Source organism: Cygnus olor, chromosome 4 (assembly GCF_009769625.2).
Source record: "Cygnus olor isolate bCygOlo1 chromosome 4, bCygOlo1.pri.v2, whole genome shotgun sequence".
NCBI lineage: Eukaryota > Metazoa > Chordata > Aves > Anseriformes > Anatidae > Cygnus > Cygnus olor.
In genome coordinates, this window is record NC_049172.1 from 51,042,510 (window position 1) to 51,067,665 (window position 25,156).

General features: G+C 40.6%; 1 protein-coding gene across 3 annotated transcripts in view; it reads right to left on the minus strand.

Annotated features, from left to right (window-relative positions):
• The window catches only part of GABRB1 (gamma-aminobutyric acid type A receptor subunit beta1), a 125,410-nt gene extending 101,426 nt beyond the window's left edge, over positions 1-23,984 (minus strand). For all 3 annotated transcript variants that reach the window (XR_005819569.1, XR_005819568.1, XM_040556146.1), the window contains exons 1-3: positions 23,796-23,984; positions 23,631-23,722; positions 23,461-23,528 (exon numbers count right to left, since the gene is read on the minus strand). Coding sequence is in view for 1 of the 3 variants with exons in the window: in XM_040556146.1 (XP_040412080.1) it covers positions 23,461-23,528; positions 23,631-23,722; positions 23,796-23,890 (255 nt within the window). In the remaining 2 variants the exon portion in view is untranslated. The remainder of the gene's footprint in view (positions 1-23,460; positions 23,529-23,630; positions 23,723-23,795) is intronic.
• Positions 23,985-25,156: the final 1,172 nt, after the last annotated feature.

The following is a 25,156-nucleotide window of genomic DNA, read 5'->3' on the forward strand; positions in this document are numbered from 1 at the left end:
GATTTCTGGATGACGGAAGAAGCCTCAGCTCAGTCTTTGTGCTTCACTAAGGGGAAGAAATAACTTTCTACTCGTGAGTTTTCATACATTCTTATTTTGTAACTTTGCTGGATTTTTGCTGAACTCCTGGGGAAAGAGTAATTCCCCCTAGAGTTTCACAGCCAGGCATTTCTGTCTGCAATTAGTATTCATTTAACATTAGATATCTACTGGGGTAGGGCTGGACCTCAGATACTTTTCCCCTTGTGTTTTTTTTACTCAAAAATATGCAACAGCTCCTATTGGAGCAACTTAGCCCTGCACCAGGATAATTTTGTTACAGCATTCCTCAGGGAGGAGTGAAATCTGTTACTCTACAACAGCCAAATGAGCATCCATCATATTTTGCATGACTGCTCAAGCCTGTAGCCAGCTGAGCAGAAGAAAAACTACTGCACCTTCATTTTCTGTGAAAAATGTCCGGCTTGGATGCCTACACCCTGAGCATTCAGAATTCTGAAGGCAACTTCTATTTGGCCACATTGGGCTGATCTCTCCTTACCTCATGGTTTCATCTGGTGCACGTGTGTGTTTTGCCACAGGTCTTGGTACAGACAACCTGAACTGCTTCTGACCTGTGTCTGTTCTGAAACAGAAATGGTGCAGCTATATATTGGGATGCTAAGCCCAAGTTATCGGCTGTGCTGAGACTGGACTTATTTTGGAGATAGTGATGCATTACGTGGCTGTTTGGCTTCCAAAGTCAAACCCTTATCTTTTTATTATCCTGCATGATGTGAAAATACAAGCCTAGATGGGTGAGTCCTGATAATTAGCTCAGACTCCATCACTGGATGAGCCATAGTCTTGCACACTTCATGCTCTCTGTGTATGGTGCAGAGCACGTAATTCCGTAGTGCAGGTGCCATTCACCTACTCAACTGCACTGTTGCAAATCAGACACAAAGCACTGTTAATTCAGAGTCAGTCTCACTAAATAGAGTGTAAAGAGTGGAGGATTAGGCTCTAAATTTAGTCTGTTTAGAATGACACACCACTGAGTATCCCATCTATTTTCAAAGATGTAATAAACAGCATGGCAATACTAGTAAATGTCATTAGCTCTTTGAATTAATAGAATTACTGTTGGCAGCCAACAGTAATAGATTAGAGCAATTCCCATCTACTACATGAGAGTAATTCTTGGCAGTGTGAACATAATGAATCCAAGGAGTTTACAATACAACAACCATCCAAATAAAATTTGGAATATAAATTCTCAGCCTGTAATCACTTCTTTTTTTTTCCTGCTTTTCTCATTATTCAAGGCAGTGTTGTTTTTTTTTTTCTTTGTCAGAAAGTCTTAACGTTTGTTTGACGTTTTTATTGGTTTTCAAAGAAGCAGCTGATTGGTTAATGTGATTTAAAAAATCCTTCTCAACACAAGACACTTCCAAGCGTTATGTTTGCCTGAAATCACATTTTATTGGGCAAACAGATTATAAATTGTAATTATACAAATATATTAATCCATGCCATCTTAAGTGGGCTATGAATATTAAAGTACCAATCCCGTTCTATAGCTTCTTTAGAAATTTCTTTTCAATAAAAGAAAAACCACGTCTCAAGCTTATCAAGTGTACAGTTTATTCAGCATCTCCCAGGATTTATTAGCTTTATTGATAAAAATAGCATCATCACAATGATTTCTTTTAGCTTGAGCACTATGCGAGCCTTCAAAATGCTACAGAAGCTAGCATTTTGTCACAATAGTTCTTAAGCCTGATACCAATTTCCCTGTTGTTGGTATAACCCACTCGTATAAATGCAGGTATTGTTGACTTATGTGGAAGAATTAAGTCCCACTGGAATGGGACCGGGAATGGGATTACAGTTCCTTCTGTTTCGGAAGTGGTCTTTGCTGTTCCTGCCATCTGTCTGGGTCACAGTCCAAACACTATGAGTGACAAAAGCTAAAACCCTGTGACTCTGAACTGCTTAAGGAAACACAGTGGCTTTAATTCTTCACCTGTTTGTCCTAAATTTTAAATGATCTTGAAATAGCCATACTGAAAAGAGCAGGCAGGACAATGTTTTTCATTCCCTGACGCTTTTTAACAAATGAAGTTTAACTGCTGAAGAGAACCTTCGCCATCTTTTAATAACGACAACTTTGGTTATTAAAGGTAACAAAGATGCTGATCGCTCCAATGTAGAACAGAACCTTTGATGTACATGAATTACAGGTTATCAGAAGATGTGCACAGATATTGAAAAATATGCTGCATGCTCTTTCCCCAGGTTTGTGTACACCTAGCAACTTCCTCAGATTTAAACACAAAGCGAATGTTCAACATGATGGCTGCACTTTGGAATGAATACTGACAGACAATATCCTAGACTGTAAAGGAGAACCTTTCAGTCACAGGTGAACCATCCAGAGTCCACAATGCATGTGGAGAACCTGGCAGTTGGCTCTTTTAACAGGCTGGTGGAAAACAAGCTTTATTTTATGGAGAATAGAATCTTGCCATATTAAAAATATGCATCCCATAGGCTGGCCACCAGTTGTTTACTTACTTATTTCATTTTCCTTGCTGAGCTCTGTTTGTTTGTCTAATACTTCAAATTGACAGCCACCACTAAAGGAACACCCCCGAAGGATTGAAGTTAGAACAGAATTTATTTGTTTAGAGGACAAACAAAGAGTTAAATGTTCCTTTGGTTTCCTTACAACTAACCTTCCAAAACTGCTGTAATGGAGAAACAGCTTTTGGTAAGCTGATCAAAAAGGAGTTTATACCTTTCTCTACTTTTTGATCAAGAACAAGGTAAAGGGGAGGGGAAAAAATGTACAGCAAAGTACAGGAGAAGCTCAGTGCTTCCAGAATGATCCAAGATTACACAAATGATAAGCAATTCTAAATCTTTTTTATGCCCTTCCCTCTAGTCTTCATCACTATGCTGCCTTCTGTATTTTCTGTTATTCTGAACCAACCAAATAATAGTCTACATACACATAGAGAACGTGCTAGGGAAAATGACCAACAAAACATAAATGTAAGACAAAACTGTGACTAAGTGCTGTACCGACAGATTTTGCCATTCTCTGTCTACATTGGCCAGCCTTCCCTTTGTTTAATGCAGGAAGAATATTGACTTTATTATGGCTTCCAGTTGTTCTCATTCCAGAATTAATAGTGAATAGAAAAGAAAATCAAAAAAGCTTCTTTCTGCAGTCTGCCATAGATAAGCAAATGATGGCACTGATTTGACAAACATACCAGACAGACTCAGTAAAACAAAAAGCCTGTTTTCTATTTGCTGTTCTGTAATTGGTTTACAGATACCTAAAACTTACAGGAAAGACAACATTCAGAGATGTGGAGGCTCCACAACAATTATATATATCTTTGCTAATGTGTGTAAGTTCAGTAAATGTTGTTAATTTGATTTTCTTAGCATTATAATCAACAGGACAGAAGAAAATTTGAATGGAAAAATGCATCCGTGTAAGCATTTTTCTTCATAAAATAATCCTCTTAACCAATTGTGTTTTTTTTTTTCCCCAACTATTTGAACAAAAACTAATTTTCAGGTGATTAGTAACTTGGATTATGAGTATTAAGAGACTCTGCCATGACCTGGAAACATTGGAAATCATATACACCTAAAAAAAGAGAAGAACACAGGGGCCGAAATACATCATATAGAGCAATAAACTATTATGTTGAGTCTACCTCTTATATGGTGAGGTTCACTTAGATAACTCCGCTTTTAAGATGAAATCAGAGATACCATAAAATCTCATAGTGAACTGATAATAATAAATCTGTTGGATGTTGTCATAACTGGTAATGTTGGAAAGGTCAAATCTTCAGCAAAGGAAAATACTATAGCTAGATAAAACATAATTGCAACTCTACAGCTGATTTACCAATTGAATTAGGCTAGCAAGAATCTCAGCTAAAAAACAGCTTTCCTTTCTAATCCTTGTTCAGAAAGACTAATACTCACTTTTATAAAATCTCCAGCAACATTACATACGATGTCCTTGACCACTATCCTGTGCAGTTCCTTACTATTGCCTATATTTTCTCTGCCTGACTCATCACATTGTCTAAGCTTTTTCCAAATGTTTAAGTAACTGTAGCCAGTCAAGCCAGTCATTCTTATCTCTTCTGGGAGTGATTTTTTTTTTCCAAAGACCTTTTTTTCCAAAGGTTGCGTTGCTTGGGGAGCTTTGTGCAATACACTCACAGTTCTCCTGCTGTTGATCAACTCTTTTATTCTAACAGCTGCAAGTAGCTATCGTGGGAGGCAGGGGATAGATTCGTGGGTTTGGGGCAATTTGTCAGTAGGAAATGCTAACTGGAGAATTATCCAGAGGATCCCGTATGAGGGAGATCAAGTAACACCCATTTCAAACACACAGTGCCATGCTAAAGAAACAATGGTTGCCACCAACACAGAAGGAGTGGCTTACAAAACGTGCAGGATTTCTGCATTGCCTTCATTTATGATTTAGCCTGCAGTTGTGAATTCATTGTTTTTTACCATGGAACCCTATGCAAACAGTGAATTTCATACCACTCTGCTTAATATCTTGCTCAGTTGTTGGTACTGCCTGGTTTAAAAAACAAGTTGACACTGTCTATCCACAAAACACTTTCTAGACCAAGAAGAAATATGAATATGTTTCTGTTCCAAAGCTAAGACCTTCTGTTCATAATCATGGTGGAGCACTACAAGGCTCATTTTCAACTTCGGGAAGATGTCTATGCATTTCCCTTTTGCTGCACCTATATAGCAAAAGAGAGTAAAGTCATGCTTTAGTTTATTCCATTCCATTCTCCAATGACAACAAGTCCCTAAGCATTTTGCTGGCCTTTATGTTAAGGTTAATGCTGATCACTAAAAAAATTAAGCAATTTATGAAGTATTTTTCAGGGTAGTGTTTTCTCCATCATAACTCTGTCCAAATCCTCCTTCCCAAACTCCTACTTATGCAGTTCTTGAGCTGAACACCTCAGCACTTTGAAACACCATTTTTTTTTCCCCTGTGTGATTGGCTGATGCAGTAAGGGATGGGGGTAAGATACAGGAGCCATGGGACAGCAGAGTGGGAAGAGTTCTCTTTTGAAGGGAAATTTTCTTAGCAATCCTTTCCTGTTTGGTTAAACGTAAGACAGTAAAGCTTTTCATAAAGTAAAAACAACTTAAATTGGTGAAAGGAAACTAACTTAACAGAAGTTGATTCTCTATTTGTAGCCAGCAGGACCAGGGAGGTGATTGTCCCCCTGTACTCTGCTCTGGTGAGGCTGCACCTCGAGTACTGTGTTCAGTTTTGGGTCCCTCACCACAAGGACATGGAGGTCTTGGAGTGTCTCCAGAGAAGGGCTATGAAGCTGGTGAAGGGCCTGGAACACAAGTCCTGTGAGGGAAGTGGGGTTGTTTAGTCTGGAGAAGAGGAGGCCCAGGGGAGACCTTACTGCTCTCTACAACTGCCTGAAAGGAAGGTGTGGGGAGCAGGGGGTCGGCCTCTTCTCACAGATAACTAGTGATAGGACCAGAGGGAATGGCCTCAAGTTGTGCCAGGGGAGGTTCATGTTCTAAATTAGGAGACATTTCTTCTCAGAAAGAGCAGTCAGGCATTCGGACGGGTTGCCCAGGGAGGTGGTGGCGTCACCGCCCCTGGGGGTGTTTAAGGAAAGGTTTGACCTGGTACTTAAGGATATGGTCTAGTGGGTAATACTGGTGGTAGGAGAATGGTTGGACCAAATGATCCTGGAGGTCTTTTCCAACATTAATGATTCTATGACTCTGTGATTTTATATTCCTGTTTTGATTGTACCATGCTTACAGATGTGCAAATAGTAGAGATTTCATCTGCTAACAGAAACTGATGAAAAAGCAATTTTTTTTATTTTAGTTTTTAATGTTACATCTTCTGAGAGATTTATGTTCTCAGAAACCATCTTTCACTTTAATGAAAAATGTAGTTCATTTTTTAAAATTCGATTGTAGTATGATAGACTGTATACAATATGCTGTCTGGTATTTGCCTTCAACTCTGGAAAGCTCTAAGTACTTACTAGCGTATTATCTACATATGTTTTCTGTAGATCATTTCTGAAATATATTTCATTGATTCTGTTTCTTTTTTATTGTTGACTCTGAATACAATTGTCAATAAGACTGTCTGGGTATATCAAGACTACAAAGAAACTGAGAAATTGCCCATATCTGCTATCAAGGTATCAGATCATCCCATGTTAAAGTGAGAAAAATACTCTTGCTTGATGCTTATAATGCACTTTGGAAAAACATACTTTCCACCCTCATAAAACCCAGACATTCTGGAGAGAAGATTGCTTTTTTTTTTTCTTTTTTTTTCTTTTTTCTTCTTTTTAAAGCACTGTTGTCAATCTGTGTCTATGCTATGCCTTGCTGTCTGGGCTGAAAATTCATTCACCATTTGCTTTCTCTGCTTTCAGTGCCATTTCAAAATGTCATAATTTTCTCCCTGGAACTAGATAAAAACTATCAAATTTCATCCAAAGTGTCTCTCAAAGCACAGGCCAATTTTAGCAAGCCCATAACTAAAATCCAGCTGGATATCTTCCTGCTCTCTGCCAGAAGTCCCCCTTCTCATCTGCCATGCAGGTGTTCGGTTTGCCTACCTCCATGGAAATGAATTGGACACCTGGTGAGCCCTCAGCCTGCATACCTCATGTATCAGAACAAAAGGTATTGACTATGAAAAATACATATATCACTTTGTGGCTGCCTACTGCTGCCTACTCAACGGAAAACCCAACCCTGAGAAAATGAACTGGATTGCTGACATTTGAAAATGTGTGTTTACTTATCTTCTTGTAACATATTTTTACTCAGGCTTGCATACAAATTCATTTGTGGCACTGATGTGGAAAGCAATACAGAAGTTGCCTATCTACTAGCAGCCATGCTATGGAAAATATACTGCCTCTCCATGAATTCATTTGTTTCTTGTCTGTAATCAAACCCAGACTGAGCAGTCAAAGCATTTTATCTCCAGCCTTATCTCACAGACATTGTTTCGTATCTCGCCTCAGCCACAGTACCTGGAAACATAAGTAATTTATGCCAGGGAAGCATCTTGTGTGATAAAGCATCTTGACCCTGTTCTCAGCTCTTTGCACAGAAGATTTTAGTGTAAATCACTTAGCTCAGTGTTGTTCAACTGCTATTCATGACACAACTTTCCAAGATGCTGTGTATCCCTGGAATGGATGGGATGTACCAATATTTCTGCAAATGACCTCTATGATAAAGCTAACTTGACATGGACCAAACTGGGACGGCACAACCAGAAGGCTGAGTGAATGCAGGATGTCACGTATTAAACTAGACATTGTAGCTAAGGATGCTGGTATATTTAGCTAAGATTGCTTAGACTTAAAAAAATAGGCAAGATAACAGAATTAATAAAATATAATTCATGGTATTAAAAACCAGCAGGGTTTATATTGGTGTTGGTGAGAAGGGCTTCTGATCCAACATCAATGTATAGTGAAAACCGTAACTCCAAATTGGACTACTCACATAAAGAATGACATTACTCACGAGTTGTTAACTCTTCTCTATGACCTGTGTGAAGATAAACCTAGGGAGCAGCAAAGAAGCCAACCATGCATTTCCAGTCTGCACACAGCAGATCCTTACACAGGCTGTGTACATGATGTGACAAGCTGTTTCATTAACTTTAAAATAACTAAAATGGCCACTGAGCTCAAGCATATGACATGAGAAAAATTTGTGAGAAGTGACTTATTTTAGAAGAATTATGGGATGCAAAACAAAGGACACAAAATGACTTACCCTTATCTGAAAGGAGCAGGTACTGGGAAATGTGATATAAAGCCATGAAGTGAAAGAAACAATGTCTCAGAGACAAGAGGAATCCCCTGACAGAGATATGGAAGGACTGCACAGCAATGATCCCATTTTACTTCGTGGAGTCTTTCACACTAAATAAGCACAGAAAATACCCAGTGTAGGGCAGTATCATACTCACACAGTGGATGGACTAGGTAAGAAAACTTTTTTATTTTACTATGATTTCTACCTTTTCCTCTTAACAAATGTAGCAGTTTTTGTCATGGATCTGAGCACATTGTCCTTGCTTAGGTCTTGTTACTCGTTCACTATATTTAACAGCTACAATGCCAGTTTACTCAGTTTCTTGGATTTCTTTCCAAGTATCTGAAAATTTTCAGTTGGCACACACCAATCATAGCACCAGCCATATTACCTTCTCTTGCCTTTGACCGCTCTGTATAGTAGACATGGTCAAGAGAATGAGTCTGAGGAGCTCTTTTATCTGCCAAACCACATTTAAAATCCATACAGCTTTCAGGGAACTCTAAATTACTTTGTGCAACTGCTCTGGTAATGCTTGAATCGTGAGGTTAAGGACTGTTGGGGGAAAAAGTGTTCCTTCTTTTCAATTAAAGGAGTAGCAGATTATAAAGCAAGAAAAAAGCTCTTTCTCTAGGTCTTCAAACTGACTAACCTTATCTTCCTGAGTTAGGGGAAATATCTGCATAGACTGTATTATAGCATTAATGGAGAGACAGAAGATCTTTCAACCAAGTTATTTAGAGGAGGAGGGAGGAAAACTTTCCTCCCTGGCACTTTAAGCAACCTGCATTACCTCCCTGGTAAGAAGACTGATACCAACTGAAGATATTCAGCACTGCCATGCTCAGATCTCATTATAGCACATCAATAGCAATATTTTGGGACCAAAGTATGTGAACTGCTCATCTATCCAGGAACTAAAGCTCAATATCCACCTTTCTGCACTATTGCATCTTCCTCCCCAAATGCCACCCTTGCAATTTCTTGCAAAAGGCATTAAGACCTTCAGGGATACATATGAAAATTTGCCAGCCTCTTTAATGATCAGCAGAGCCCTCTGCTGTTATACATTCTCTGCTGTTACATATTGTTGTCACAACCCAAAAACTGGGCAAACCTGAAATTTAATGAAATTAAATAGCCTACTTACAGAATTGCCATGCCTGTTGCTTACTTAAGAAACAAGCAGTTAGTGGCATCAAAGAGTAAATAAAAAGAAACAGTAAGTTTTGTGTTTTGATATGCCTGATTCTTCTTACAAATTAGTATTGTTATTACCTTCTCCTGTGAATCCATTCTGCAAACAATATGTACTTAAACTGAATATGTAAGCTAAACAAATAATGAATACACAAAGTGTTCCCAAGGCAGCCCAGACCCAGGCATGTTTTGAAAGCTAATGCTGACAGAGGATGCATGGTGCTGTGAGGTATTCAGTAACTTCCCTTTATTCTTGCACTCACACTATGTTCATCTGGAAACATACTGTACCGGGTAAAGTCTACTGTGCTGACTCAAGTTAAATTCACAGTTGCCTCTTGATATATCACAATATGTCATTCAGTAATCCCACTGAGGAAAATGTAATTACCATGCAACATCTTGTGCTGTCTTGGGATTTCTCACTAGGTAAGTAAGAAATAAATTCCTGTCAGTACCGCAAGAATACTGTTCTAGAGATGTAGGAACAGACCAGCTGGGTCATAAGCCATGATGCTCTGTTGAAATCACTGGTCAAAGGGGATATGTTCTTTTTTAGCTACAGGCTGTATGCCTTTTCTTTTCACCTGAGTATGCAGAAGCTTGCCCACTGTCCAAATAAATGCTCATACAATGGGTTTAATTCTCATAATATCCCTGTGAGGCAGGAATGACAACAGAGAAGGGACTGAGGGCCAGAGGAATTGCTGTGTCCACAGTCTGAAATCTGTGTAAGGAACAGAAATTGACCCTATGGTTCCACCATGGACCTCACCCCTGAGCCGGTTGTCTTTTTTTCTATAATGCAAGATTTGACCACTGTAGGCACCGGTCTCCTGCTGAACACAGACCAAAATGTAAGGTTTCTGCACTGCCATCCAAAATGCTCTCTGTGCCTGTCCCAAGCTAGCTGAATTACTGACTGCCTCTTATGGAACTGTGACCTCCCCTGACAGCTTTGCTCCGCTGTTACAATGACAGTCACATTTGCCGGGACACAGAAGAATTAACATCCACATAATTCCCCAAATGGTAGACTCACCCTAATTTATTTATTTAAAGACAAATATACAAATAAAATAAAAAATCACACATCTATACAGAGAATGGAAGAGATTCTCACTTGTGACTTTTAAAGCTTACCTCATGCTGATAATGTAGTTGTGGGTGTGAATAATAAAAGAATCATAGAATCATAGAATGGTTTGTGTTGGAAGGGGCCTTAAAGATCATCTAGTTCCAACCCCCCTTGCAAATAATGATCAGGTTTCCCAAAGTGCCATCCAACCTGACCTTGAACACCTCCAGGGATGGGGCATCCACAGCTTCTCTGGGCAACCTGTGCCAGTGCCTCACCACCCTCTAGGTAAAGAATTTCTTCCTTATATATAATCTAAATCTGCCCTCTTTTAGTTTAAAATCATTACCCCTTGTTCTATCACTACACTCCCGACCACGAGGCCCTCCCCAGCTTTCCTGTAGGCCCCTTTAGGCACTGGGAGGCCGTTATAAGGTCTCCCTGCAGCCTTCTCTTCTTCAGGCTGAAGAACGCCAGGTCTCTCAGCCTCTCTTCACAGAAGATGTGTTCTAGCCCTCTGATCATCCTCGTGGGCCTTCTCTGGACTTGCTCCAACAAGGTCCAAGATGCATGGTGAGTTGTTCACATTCATTTTATTTTCACTGGAGCTGGCTCAATGTAGATTAGGGAGACTGAGATCTCAGATTACTGTCAGAATAACTTCTTATATCAACATTCAAATGTTAGGTTAGGATGGATGGATGGAGCAGCAGGGAAGTTTTAAAAAAGCTGCATGGAAAACCAAGCTGTCTGCAAGACAAGACTCTGAAATGACAGAGAATATATTCATAGGATGATAAAGGGTTCTTGCTTTTTCTCAATTCCTCATTTTCATTTGTTTGCATTTTGCTATTTAGATCTTCTCAGCAGCTTTAGCATAGACATTCAGCATTTTGAAAAGTTTTCCTTGATGCCTATGTTCAGGACAGTTCAGTTTGCTCTGAGTTTATGAATGCTAGGTGTTTTGCAAGAAAATGCAATTACTGCAGGAAAGTATCATCAGCCTGAGTAAGACTGGTTTGATTGCTCACTGATGTATCCTCATGGATTTCAGTGGAAACTAACCCAAGGACCAGGTAGCCTGGGTACTTTTATACTGTATGTACTCCAGAAGAGTCCTTCAGAATTGATATTCAATGGAAGAATGGCTAATAAATGAGAATCCCTTTTTCCCTACCCAGGTTTCAAATATATAATTTTTTCTTCTACAGACTGTCTATAAAAGATGATCCAAGAGCACATGGATAAAGCTAAATACTAGAATTAAAATATTTCAATCAAAATGTATTAATTCCAAATTGACATTGATTTGCTATTGCCAAAAGTTTGTCTTGTTCTTTTTCAGAGTTCTTGAATGTTGTGGAGTGTTACGGTGATCACTTCTGTAACTGGAATGCATATGAAATACTGACTTGCCATTTGCTTGGACATAAGAGCAAAATTATGCATCCTTCTAAGTTTTGTGGATTCGTAATGCTTTCAGTTATGTACATAGCTCTGTATTTCTTTAATCCCTATCCACAATATTGTGATGAACTCTCCATCACTGTAATCATTTGGATGAGAAAAAAAAAAACATAACAACCAAACAACAACTGAGGAAGGTAGAGCTGCCTGCTTTAGTCCAAACTCCCTTTTAGTCCCACAAACATCCTTGGGAACACAGCAAACGACAAATTTATACAAAATGTCTGAGTGCATTGTATTCTTTTAGGAAAGGGGCTCTATATAGTCCTATACAAACTAACCTAAACCATGACATTCCTGTTTTAAGTAACAGTGAAAAGAACTGTCCATCTGTCATGACAGCTGAGCTGCCGTGAGATCAGTGGGGTCCCTGCTGAGCCAGCAGTCATCTCCTGCAGGTCAGGTGCTGACGTTGTTCCCTGGACCAACAGGTTGTCAGCAGCAAGTCTTGCAATGGTTCTATGTGATCTGGAGTGCCAGGGTTGCCTGGATTTCAGAACACAAGCTGTGTAAAAGGCATTGAAGCCACCAGGTCCTGTACTAAACACATGTAATAAGCTTGCCTGAACAATACATGTCTGAATCATCTGCAGATTAATATCTAATCTTCAAAAATATATTTGTTTCCAATAAGATAGTAGCTATCCTGCTGTGGAAGGAGCATAGCTATAAGCAGAAAGATTACCTAAACAGAAAAAGTGACTTGTGAACAGATAAAAAATACGTATCTATTTTCTCTTTCCTTCTCTCATTGTTTTGAGGAAAAAAAAAAAAGAATTTTTATATTGGACAACTCAATGAGAAGCATTCCTAGGTCATTCCTAGGTGGCCCCCTGTCCCATGTTACCTTCTGAGAGGAGGTAGCTCTGGAGCTGTCCTGTCATTTAATTGCTTATGGCTTCTTGGCTTCTGCAGATGTGAAAAATGAGCACCTAATACCAAGGACATTGCTGGCTGCTCTGCTGCTCTTTGCCAGTGCTGCACTTACTGTTACTGCTCTCAGGTAGCTGATGAGTAGAAGAATTAATATTAATCACTTTACAAATAACTTACAACCTATTTAGCATCTATTCTTTGACAACCTGTAACTGTGAAGGCACAAAACAAACAAACAAAAAAAAAACAGACAAAAAAACATAAGCAGTGTTTCATAGTGGGAAGTGTAACAACACTGTACCCATGTCACATTGCAAAATGTCCAAAGACCAACACTGCCCATGGTGGTGCAGGATCATGTTATTCTTGAGAAATCTTGACTCATACTGTGCATCCCAGAACTGCTGTCTCCTCCTAGCAGTCCCTCTCCTAGGAGCTACAACAGTATCACTTACAAAGGATACCTGTTCCAGCGAGAGATTGAGCAGTCACGGGGATGGCTGGACTAGATGATCTTGGAGGTCTTTTCCAACCTTAATGAATCTCTGATTATATGATAGATCAAACTCACAGAAGGGCAGTGGTTGGACATGGACCACATTATCCTATTATGTCTCTGGCAGTGGTATTTCCCTGGTGCTATCTAAAGGGTAGAACAGTGTAAAATTTATAATTTTTATGAGGATTATTGGGTTCTGGGAGGGAAATAGTGGAAGATTTGTGTTATGATATGTTTTCAGAATTGGCATGATAAAATACACAGACATCCCATCAGGATGATACACTCCAGCATGAAGCAAAATTTTTAGTTTCATATTTGAAATTGGCTCAATGAACTGATAATTTGATCTAGTGCAAAAATTTCCTCTGAGAGCAACTCTCTCTCTCACAGACGATTGTATTGGTGAGAAGAGCTGGGAAAATTGCTTTGAGCGAAATGGTTTCTATTTTGCTGTTCGCATTCACATTGTGTTTTCTGAATTATGCTGGTCATTGTAATCATCTGCTTTGTGCTTACTCTGAATTTCTGCTAGGAATAACTAAAAGGAAAGAATGTCTTATTCCTTGAGATCTCAATAATACATGCTACTCAGGAGCTTCTGGAAAACAAAGCCATTTCTCTTGACAGTGAGAACTAAAAAGATTTCTATGCAGGATTCATTTTCAATTGATACCACAATGACACTGTATTTGCTTCCTATTAGTGCAGGAATCCACACAGCATTTAACAACCTGTGAAGTCTGTCATTGTCATTGCAGATTTGATTCCCAGCATTTTGTTGATGTTTTGCAGCTTACTCATTTTTGTTTCTAGTCAGACCTGGCACAGTGGATAAAATACATCCGTAATTTACAGGTGGCTGCTAATCCCATGTTTTGTTGCCTTCATAGGAAGCCGGTGACAAAGCTGCACACTGCCTGTGAAGTGCAATACATTTATGAAGTCTTTGAAGCTCACCTATGTCCTCTCCTTGACCAGTGCATTGGTATTCAGAGTGAATCGTTTACAAACAAATTGGTCAAAGAAAGGATAAATCAGCATGGAAGAACACAGGGGAAGGGGTATCATTCCAGGCTTGGTTATTTGCTCATGCTGAAGAGTAATTACACAGAAAATTGCAGTGAAACAAAGGTTTAAAAATGCTGTAAACTGGAGAGCTGGATTGCTCCTACAAACTGCTGAACAAACTGTTGAGCTCGTAAAACTAACATGCGCTTAATTTTACTGGTGTGAGACATTTCATCCATGACCATACTCCTTAAAACCAGTGGGGTTACCAGCATCTGGTCCCCTTGGATGGGACCAGAGTCCTCAGTGCTTGTGGGGACTGGTGCTGCTCAAAAGCTCCTGAGACACACAAGCATGAATGCATTTACCTGCAGCTGACTGGTACTCATTTTACTTCAGCTGCAATTAAGAGGTTCTTCAGCATAAAATTATGATGGGGAATTAACTGCACTCCTCTTTTAATATGATTAAGATCCTGAACAATATTTAGACACCATGTATCTGTTTCAGCAGTTTTAAGTTTGCTATCTCTTCAGTTTTTTCTATAGACAATTTACAAAGACACGAGTGAAATTCTTCAATCTCAGCCAAATGGATTGATGAATCTTAATGGAGAACATTTATTCCAACCTTTAATTAAATTTGGCAGTCTGAAACCATTAATCTTTGCTTTGAAACTATGCAATCTACAGTATTTAAAACCTTACAACTCACTCTTGCTATGAGGTGGATGTCTGTGTGACAATACAACTTTCTAGAAGCTGCCTTTGTGTCTTTTAGACTACCTTTTCCCTGTTCATGACATAACACAAGCAATCAAGGATTCGCCCCAGCAGAGGATGGAGCAAATCAGTGTGACACTGCTTTAGCCAAAACCAGCCTTTTACTCTTGAAAGAACATTGTCAAGCTTGATATACAAAAAAATCAAATCTACCTTCTCCGGCACATGTAAATCTTAATACAGAGCTAGTGCTTAGAGAAAGGTTGAAACAAACTGTATTATCTGGTGTTATTCCGCTAGATTATTCAGACTACTACTACAGATTTCCTTCTGAACATATTTGCAGCAGTCTTGCCTTTGTGGTATAAGTAATTTCATTTTAATACACTTTCTGGAGCACTGCCAGTGTTACAGGCAGTATTTCATGTGAGGAAAGAGGAATTCTACAAGCACAAAGGTGCACAGCTTTAGATTCAGAATTCTTTTTCTTGAAGAAAAAAAGGAGTCTTACAGAGCATTGAAGTATAAAATCTTTCTGGAAGTCATCTTGGACTCTTTCACCACCTGAGAGAAGCCCTTATAGTCAGTTTCTCAGGCTTCATTGATGTTTTAAAATACAGGTTATGTAGATATGGGGAATAAGACATCGCAGAGAACTCTTCTCAGCAGCTGCTGCTGTTTGGAATACAGCACCGCATAAAACACAGCAGCTGGGGATGCTGCTGAATGATGGAAATCCCTGGGTTTGATTTAACAGTTTCAGCTGTTGTCTCAGACTACTTGGCATCCTGAGAAAAGGAGCAAGTCTTTTTGGTGCTACCTGAGGGTGAACATCTTTTCACACCTCACGGAGAACTGGTGGTGTGACTGTTCCTTCTTCTGGGTGCACGGCTTTAACTCCAGGTCTTTCCTGAACTGCAGTTGGAAGAGAATTTATGAAAACAGCCTAGAAGAATTACAAAAAACTCTTCAGGCATAAAGTACAAAGTAAAGCCAATAAAAAAAAATCACCAAGTTTTGCAGCCATTTGAAAAGCGTCCCTTAAATCTCCTTATGAAGACAAATGTTCACTGTGGGAGTTTCTGATATTCTCACCTTTCCAGATTCAGAAATAAAAAGGCAATGAAAATGGGGAAAATAAAAATACAAACTTTTAATTAAGCCCCCTGCCCTGTCCTACCTACCTGCCTACACAACCACACCCACCCACACAAAAAGAAACATTTTTCACGTTCCTGGAAAAACTCTGAATTTTATGGAGGTATTTTTCTCTTTTTGGGAAAAGGATAATTTTGGGGAATGGGTCCTTTGTGTGAATTGTTGACCATTCTGTTACTAAAGAATCATTTGGGACCCTGAATGTTCTCAAAATGTTTGTGCTACTGAACTGTGGGGTTTGTACAGGCTAACAGACCCCCAGTCTGGAAGTTTTCAGTGGTCACAGCACAGGCACATTGTTTGATGCAGATGCACAAAACAGGGCATGCTTGGCAAAACCCTGGATTTTTTCATCCACATAACTGGAAGTCTGTCCTGTTTCAGTTAGGACAGAGTTAATTTTCCTCCTAGTAGCTGGCAGGGTGCTATGTTTTGGATTAGAATGAGAAGAGCGCTGATAACATGCTGATGTTTTAATTGTTGTAGAGCAGTGCTTACACCAAGCCAAGGACTTTTCAGCCTCTCTCTGTCCTGCTAGCGAGCAGGCTAGGGATGCAGCAGGAGCTGGGAGGGGACAGACCCAGGACAGCTGACCCAAACTGGCCAAAGGGGTATTCCATACCATCTGACGTCATGCTGAACAATATATAGGGGTGGCTAGCCGGGGTGGGGGGGAGGGCCGGCTGCTCGGGGATAGGCTGGGCATCGGTCAACGGGTGGTGAGCAATTGCATTGTGTATCACTTATTTCGTACACATTATTACTATTAATACTATTATTATTATTATTATTATTATTGTTGTTGTTGTTATTCTTTTCCCTGTCTTAATAAACTGTCTTTATCTCAACTCACAGACTTCACTTTCCCGTTTCTCTCCCCCATCCCGGAGAGGGAGGGGGGAGGGTGAGCGAACGGCTGTGTGGTGTTTGACTGCCAGCCGGGCTAAACCACAACAAAGTCACATCTCATTGCAGGTCCCATTGTGATAGGATTAACTGTAGATTTCAGGAAACAAACCTGGCAGAAGTGTTTGGGGGAATGATTAAGAAATCATGTGGTCCTTTCCTCTCCAGGTATTTCTGACAGTTCATCTCAGTAATAGCACTGTATTTCAGACTTATTGTTTATTTTATTTTATTTTATTTTATTTTATTTTATTTTATTTTATTTTATTTTATTTTATTTTTTACTCCAGGCTCGGGAGAAACAAGAAGGAAAGAAGCAGGTTACCAAAAAATGTTAAAAAACTGTGTTGTATGGCTGTATTCTTGAAATACGTTTTAACCAAACGGGAAGTGTGACCATCTTATCTTTTGTCTTCACAAATGCAGGCTCCACATGAGTTACATCATCTGGCTGGACTACAGATGTGTCAGGATGCCTTGTGGCATCAAGTGTAAAATCAGGGCTAAAAGATGATGTACATGGGTCAGAACTGAGTTTATCAGCCCTTGAGAAATGCTAGGAAGTAAGGGTAAGCCACCTACAGTGGCCAGAGAGAGAAACAATTGAGGGAGATGGGAGAGTTGCCCATCTAATAATAAAAGAATCACTTCTTTTCTATGAAGGGCATTAATAGCTTGTTTGTTTAAACCTTGAAATAAGGGAACTTGTGAAGTATTATGCCCATCAGGCTAAAAAGAGAACTTGGAATACTTGCTTGAAGCTGGTCTCAGTTGAGTTTGATTTTCAAAAAAAATGAAGATTTATCTTTTCTGGGTCATATGAAACAACATTTAAGTTATCACTTTACCCGTTCTGTCTACTTGTTAATTTTGTTGAAGGACCACTTATTCCTGTATTCAAATGAAAAATAAGCCAGCAAAACACCCAATAACATGACCCAGCTACTTAACCTCAAGCTGCCTATTTCTACATTCATTCCATGTTTCACTGTTAATATAATTACTCCTGCTCGGAACAGACAGTGATGAAATGATCTGACCTTTATGTATTATTACTTGATTAGTTTTTCTTTATTTGCAGGAAAAAATAAAATCAGTTGCTGAATGTTTCTATTAATATTCATTTCAAGTCCTCTGCATGTCCTTCATGCTTTTCAAGAGAGTTGCTATATAACAGAAAAGTACTTCTCCCTTCTTCTTCTGCACTACAGCTAGGCTAATTTTCATTAAGAATTGTTGAGTTCTATGCCATTTTTCAAAATCAGTTTAATCTCTATAAGAATCTTCAGGCAAATATATTTAGACTGAGGAACTGTATTTATTGTCATTGTGACTACCCTGATCACTTCTGTTGCCTTACGGGCTGAGCTGAAGGAATTTGACTTTCTAGTTCTCCAGGTACCAGACTTAAGATTCAAATAAAGGAGACTTGGCTGCTATGATGCAAAGAGCTATGGAAATGGGGCTCTTGATGCTAATTTGGGTCCTAAACTCTCCACAAGAGAGCTGAATTCCTATACTGACATTCGCAATAGCCAACACGCTGCTTTCTCAGATACTTAACCCAGCCAATCAGCTGAGGGACAAGATGATGTGTGAAACTCTGGCAAAGTCTATAAACACAGCTTAACCTGCAAAAAGTGTCTTAAGATAGCCTGCACCCATATATGTAAGTCTCTCTATTGTTCCTAAAGTTGGGATCTAATGCATGAGCGCTGGCTGGCCAGGAATAATGGGTAAACTTCTAGTGGTTCTAAACCTTACCCAGCTTGAGGCTTTAAACCCCAGCACTGCCTGGGACCAACAGCCCTGGGAGGGCTGAAATTGGGGCTTGGGCTGTGGGCACAGAGCTACTGTATATTTCACTCGAATGCCTTGATTTCTCTCTTTACTAATACAAAACATGAATTTATCCTCAGCAAAATAATACTGAGGATTTACTACAATATGGTAACATGGTGATATACATAATTGTGTCTGAGAATATACAGTGAAAAATGAAAAGATGGAATTACCTTGAAAATTGTCCACTGTATAAACGGTTGTGCTGCACATTAATGAATATCTTTCTGGGAGCTGGGTTGTGCATTTTGTTGTAAATGTGCCATAATGCATTTGCTGCTATGGTGGCAACGTGTGATGCAAAACAACTATGAAAAAAATCCTTCAGACAGTGAACTCCAAGGTAGCATATCTATAACCTCCTGGTATGTTGGAGGGTGAACTTCTCTTGGATTTAATTTCTAATGTACGCTAGTGTTTCAGTGGTAGGCCTCGGAGCAATGATAAAGGCTGCAAGAAAAAAGAGAAGCATTACATTGCTTCCAGGAAAAGTGAAGTAAGTGTGGTAGAAAATAATGTCTGATTACATGGGCTGTGGAGTGTTAGTGCTGTGGGAGATGCTTCGTCCTCCAAACCCACCGCAGTCATGCAGTAACGACAACGTGAGGGATCATACATGACACACGGGTCTACTCTGTGCCACAACTGCGTGACTTTAGCATTGAGCATAAGCCAAGGTGTCAAAAATACACCAGAAGATAATGTCTATTTCTAGGTCTAGTTTTTTATGTATAATCATAACAGTGAAAAGATAAAGGGACAGAATACAAAAGGGAGGTATAGCGTGAAACAGATTAAAAAAAATATACATAGTTGGCTTATTTATTTATCATTTTCCCAAAGGGTGCAAATATGAGTGGTTTAAGCTAACTAAATTCTTTCTGGGCCAAGAATGTTTTCCAACAGGTTGGTATGTTGACAGCATAAGAGGTAGACTTCTTAAGGAGAAACCCTGGGAAGAAGATAGTGATTTCTGAACAGTGAGCAAAGATGAGATCCTACTTCTCTGCAAGATTTGTGACTTGTTTGGGAGAAAAACAGTAAAACAGACTTTGGTTGTGGAGAAACTAAAGAATTATACCTCTCCTGCCAAAGAACAATGAAACTTTCTTTCCTTCTTTCTTGCTGGGACACAAAACCTGCAATCTGGTACCACATAAACGAAATCTGCATCATCAGTGTAAAATCAGTAAGGCACTTCAGGAACAGAGTTCCCCAAAATGAACCAATGGGCTTATTTTTTGTGTCTCTCAACTGCTCTATAAAAGGGTCTTTAATGTGTGCATTGGTTTTCAAAGCTTTACAGCACATTACACAAATCAAAGCTTTTCAGCACATACTTTTTCTCTATTATAAAGGTTTGACTACCTGCTCAGTAGGAAAAACATATTAGAGAGAAAATTGTCATGTATTGCATGTGCACTTTTTTTTTTAGGAGTCCAGTTACTTCTCAACTGTTTCCTTGTAGATATAGCAATATGTCATATGCTTGCTTGCCCTGAAGCTTGACGGTAACTACCATGAATCATACTACCCATGTTCATTCTTGATGTACAATCAGCACCTTCTGTTAATCAGGTAAAGGTATCATGGTAAAGCAGACAATTCACGTCACAGAAACTTAATAGATTTAGTCATAGCATGGTTCTTAATGAACTCTTTATATTCATGTAAATGTCTAATATACTCCTAAAGAAACTCTGTCATGGATGAAAATTAGCTGAACAGTCATTAACTGAGACAACGCAGAAGAGTCACCTTGTACCTTTGGAAGTGAATGCTTTGTAAATTCCAATTACTGTAGCAAGGATGTGAAAATCTGATGGAAACAGATTAAAACTTATGGTGTATTAGGAAGAAGGTATGATTAGAACAGGGCAACGGTCATTACAACGTTTACATTCTACTTCTGCTTGTTCAATGTATGACAAGCTCTTCAGCTTATTACCTGCAAAAATCAATACACGACAACGTATCCGATGCCAAACATAGGTGTCATGAGAATGACTGCTTCAATTAATCTTTCTGTAAAAGTTGCTATGGCAGCTCAGTACAGTATTGTTGAACTACCAAACAGTTATAAAACAATGCAGTTTAACGAGCTGAACAGATGAAGCCTGAGTACTTAGGGGAAATAGCAAGAATGGTTGACTTCAAGGCTTTGTGAGTTTTTAGTAATTAATTGAGTATATTCATAATAACCTAGCATATTTGAAGAAGCCATGACAACTAAACAAGCTGCTTGAGCAGACAGTTATTATGGATGGTTTTCACAGAATTCACAATTGTTCTGTTGTTTATATTTCAACTTTTTTCCCTGATGACTGGATTTACTCAGACATACAAATCTGCCTGTTAACTTGGTGGACAGCCTACAGCCGGGACAAATTCTCATCTAACACACTGAAGGAGTACAGAGATATAAAAAAACAAAACCAACCAACCAACCAAACAAACAAAAAGAACTTTACTCTTATTTAAGCGCTGAAACTGAAATAGAAAGTTTAACCTCACCAGTGGGTATCAAGATTTGGAATAGCTGCTTCTGCCATTCTGGAAATAAGGTTTCACATTCCTGAGGAGAGCCAAGGGATGAGAGAACTGCCTCCATTCCTCCTAGGTGAGACTGACTGAATAGAATGGTACCTCTTACTCCTCTTACTAAGGAGAGAAAAAAAAATTCTACAAGACACGAGTTTAAAAGGAAAGATGAAAAGCTAAAAGATTCACAGGTTGCTGCAACCCTTCTCTTTTCTCAGAAAAAAAATAATACTAGAATAAGGCATTATGTCACTAGGCAGGAATGTTACTCTTAAGCTGACATAGCAATCCCCTAATTTCTGCAATGATGGATGAGGTTACTGATCATTGCCCAAAAAAAGACTATACAATGGTCTCTGACAAGACAATAAAGACCTTGTGACAAAGAACACTGTAGACATGGTATGAATGTAGTACAGGTGATATGGGTGAGCCCTTTCACACCGATTTCAAATGGGGACTGTTTTTTTCCCATATTTTTTCCCATATTTTACCTTAAGGTACCAGTTTTTGGCTATACCTGGGAATGGTTGCTTCATTCCACTGTGAAGATGCGTCATTTTAAGAAATTAAAACATCTTGTCACTTTTTTGACCAGCCTTAGTCAAGCGCGCCCCCCCCCCCCCAACCCAGCACGTGGTGAGTTGCCAAATCCATCTAGCATGCAAATTCACTTGATTAGAAACTAGAAGGTTCAAATTACACTTTACCACGGCCTGTGCAAGAACTGGAAGGGTGCAGGAAGTTGCATGTTAGATCCGTCAGAGCTAGGCAGAAATGCTGCAAGCCAATGCAATGCAATGCAATGCAAACCACAATGCAATCCAATGCAATTAATACCAATGCAATTAATGCACTTCTACTGGAAACTGTCACATCCACTCCCCTTTGAATTAACAGGATTTCAGGTGTTGAAACTTCGTGAGATATATTCTGGAACTTTCAGAGAAGGTATTTTGGTGATGATATTTGGCTTTTCCAGGGCACATTGCTTTGTAGAAGCAGTGATCCTGCTACAGGGTGGCAGAAACAGTTTGGAGATAATCTATTCTTTGACTATTTTGATATAGAGAAGATCTATGTTCTGCTTTCTCTGCCTCATCTGCACAGGCCCTATTGTGTCCTCCCTGAAAGTACAAAGCAGCAACAGGAACTCCAGGAGCTGAAACTTGAGACTGGTATGCTACATGCAAAGTGACAAATATCCTTTCCTCCCAACTCTCCTAGGCGCAATCCTAACAAATATAGCAGTTACATGCAAATAGGAACTGTGCTTGTACAGCAAACAACAGAAAAAAGTAAATATGAAGAAGGAAACAAACTCTCTTCATCAGTTTTGAGTGACAACTATTAACTGTAATATACAAGGGAAAAAAAACCACAAGTAAATTACTTTGAATGGACAAATATCTTTTTTTTTTTTTTTTTAGTGAAATAAACTGCTGATCAGTATGGAAATGCAAGGTTTTAAGCTTCTTTTAGCCAAATAAGCATTCCCCTATGTAAACAACGCATCTTAGAATTTCATGAGACCCAGTACAAGAAAAGACAGTGAGAGCAAAATGCCTGGGGTGCATGCTAATCCAGCATGATTTTGTAAAATGTTCACAGTTGTACCTGGTTTTTCAGTTTCTTCTGGGAAAAGACTGTCAAACGAGGCAAGCAGTGTACAGACATTTTTTTTTTCTTCGAGCCTGCATGTCTAGCAGCGCTCCTTTCAGCGGCAGAACTGAAATCAAATGCCATACGTTTCCCACCTGTAGCTTGGGGACTTTTCTAATTTTGATAGCTGGATAGGGAACATCCTCATGTATTTAATCTACAATACTTTTTTCTTCTACAGGAATGAGTGATTTGTAGAAGCTGCACATTCTTTACTTTTTGACGCTTTTATTCAATGCCTTTAGCTTGCAGTATGAGTTGTCTAACTTTAAATCATTTGACATTTAAAAAAAAAAAAATCACACAAATCTGTCATGTGCCGCTACAGCTAAGGCAAACCCAACGTTTCCGATGACAGCTGCTGACACTGTAAAGCGCAAAACAGCGCAAGCAAAACCCAGAACCTCAAACCTGTAGCAGGCATGCTGAGCAAGGCAGCGAGCGCTTCTGGAGCGCTACATGCGAACGTTGTGTCAAGAGCACAGATAACTTTTCCTTGTACCCCCGACGTGCCCGGCTGCTTTGCAGGATTTGCTCTCCCTCTCCCTCGGGCACAGCCCCCTGTGGGTGCAGGTGCCGACCCGGGGGCGAGTGGTCGCCCTTGGTTCACTCACCATGTTGACTTCGGACACCACGTCGATGCTGGCGATCTCTATCCGCATGCCCACACCGACGGGCGGCCCTGCGGGGAAGGGAGAAGGGAGCGAAGGGGATGCGGGAGCCCGGGTTAGGCGAGGGGAGCCCGGGCAGCGGGGCCGGGGCGCGGGGAGCGCGGGCGGCTCACCTCCGAAGTCGGGCCTGAGGCGGATGTCGTAGCCGTGCAGCAGCCCGTCCACGGTCTCCTTCACGTAGGACATGTTGCTGGGCTCGTCGGCGCTGCGGGAAGGAACACAGCCGCGTTAAGGGAGGCGGCCGGCGGCCCCTTCGCCCGCTCCCCTCCGCCGCTCACCTGCGCGCCGCGCACGCCACGGCCAGCACCAGCACCAGCACCAGCACCAGCGGCTGCCACAGGGCCCGCGGGCCGCCCCGCCTCACCGCCCTCATCCCGGCCCCAGCAGCTCCCCTGCCACCGCCGCCTTGCCGGGGGCCGAGCCGCGGGCTGCAACTTGGAGCGGAGCGGAGCACCAAGTCCCGCCGGCCCAACGCATGCGCGGAGCCCCCGGCCGCCCCGCTGCCCGTCATGGGGGCCGCCGGCACGGCGGAGCCGGAGCGGGGCTGGCTGCCCGCTGAGGAGGATCGAGCCCGGCGGGGGTCCCAGAGCGGCCGCCACGCGTGGTCGCCCACCCCCGGGGGAAGGGGAGGGGGGCTCGGGGGTCTGCGTGGGCAGCCGCAGCGAGAGGGAGCGGGGAGGGCAGTTCTGTGGAGAGCTCACTGTGATGCTAAGGTGACACGAGAGGTGACATGAAAGGTGACACGAAAGGCTGTCAGTGCATCCGAAAGGAATTATATGTCAGGGTGATGCGCATACTTCACCTATTTGTGAGGGCTGGAGTCGTAGTTACACATCTGTCTCCCTTTGCTTCGTGATACCTGTCATTGGAGTGGTCCCCCCGAAGTACCAAGAGTGGCATATGCAGTCAGCAACATGTTTTGAGTTGATCTTTTTCAGCTGAAGTCATTGATCTTGTGTTTTTCAAAAGACGTGTGAACCTACGGCCTTGTGTACCCTTGCTTCTCGCAAGTGATATGACACACTGGGTAACTGGTGTCCAGCGGGCACTCAGTGCCCTTGCCGGTGCTGTTCCATTTCCCTGCACAGCAGCTCAGCAGAGATAACATTTATCCCTTTCCAATTCTACCCCTTTATTCTGTGCACTAGGCAGCCCGGTGCTCAGTAACCTGGGAATATGTATTCCACGTTTGTGAGGCTCCTACGTTGTCACACAGACTTACTTCTGCAGAAAGACAGATATTGGTGATGCTCTTGTGGTTGAAATATGCCACGATATTAGGAAAATGTAGGCATATTGAAATACAGAGTTTATGAAATAAAATCTAGTGTTCTATGAAAATTTGTTACTTGGGAAGGAGCACAACATGCTTCCTGTAAGACTGCCACAGGAGCATTTTACCCTCACAGCTGCTTCTCAAAACCATGACAGTACAAGTTTGTGAAAATACATATTTTACTCTTGGCTTATTGCAGGTGTAATGAGTATTTTCAGTTGGCTTTCAGGTCTTCTACACTGAACATATCATTCTTTTCCTCCTTTTTTTAGTCCTTAGTTTCTGAAAAATATGATCTCCCAGCTCAACTTGTACTTTGGCATTGCTGTTTTGAAAGAGTTTAAAATTTTCTAATCAGGAGTA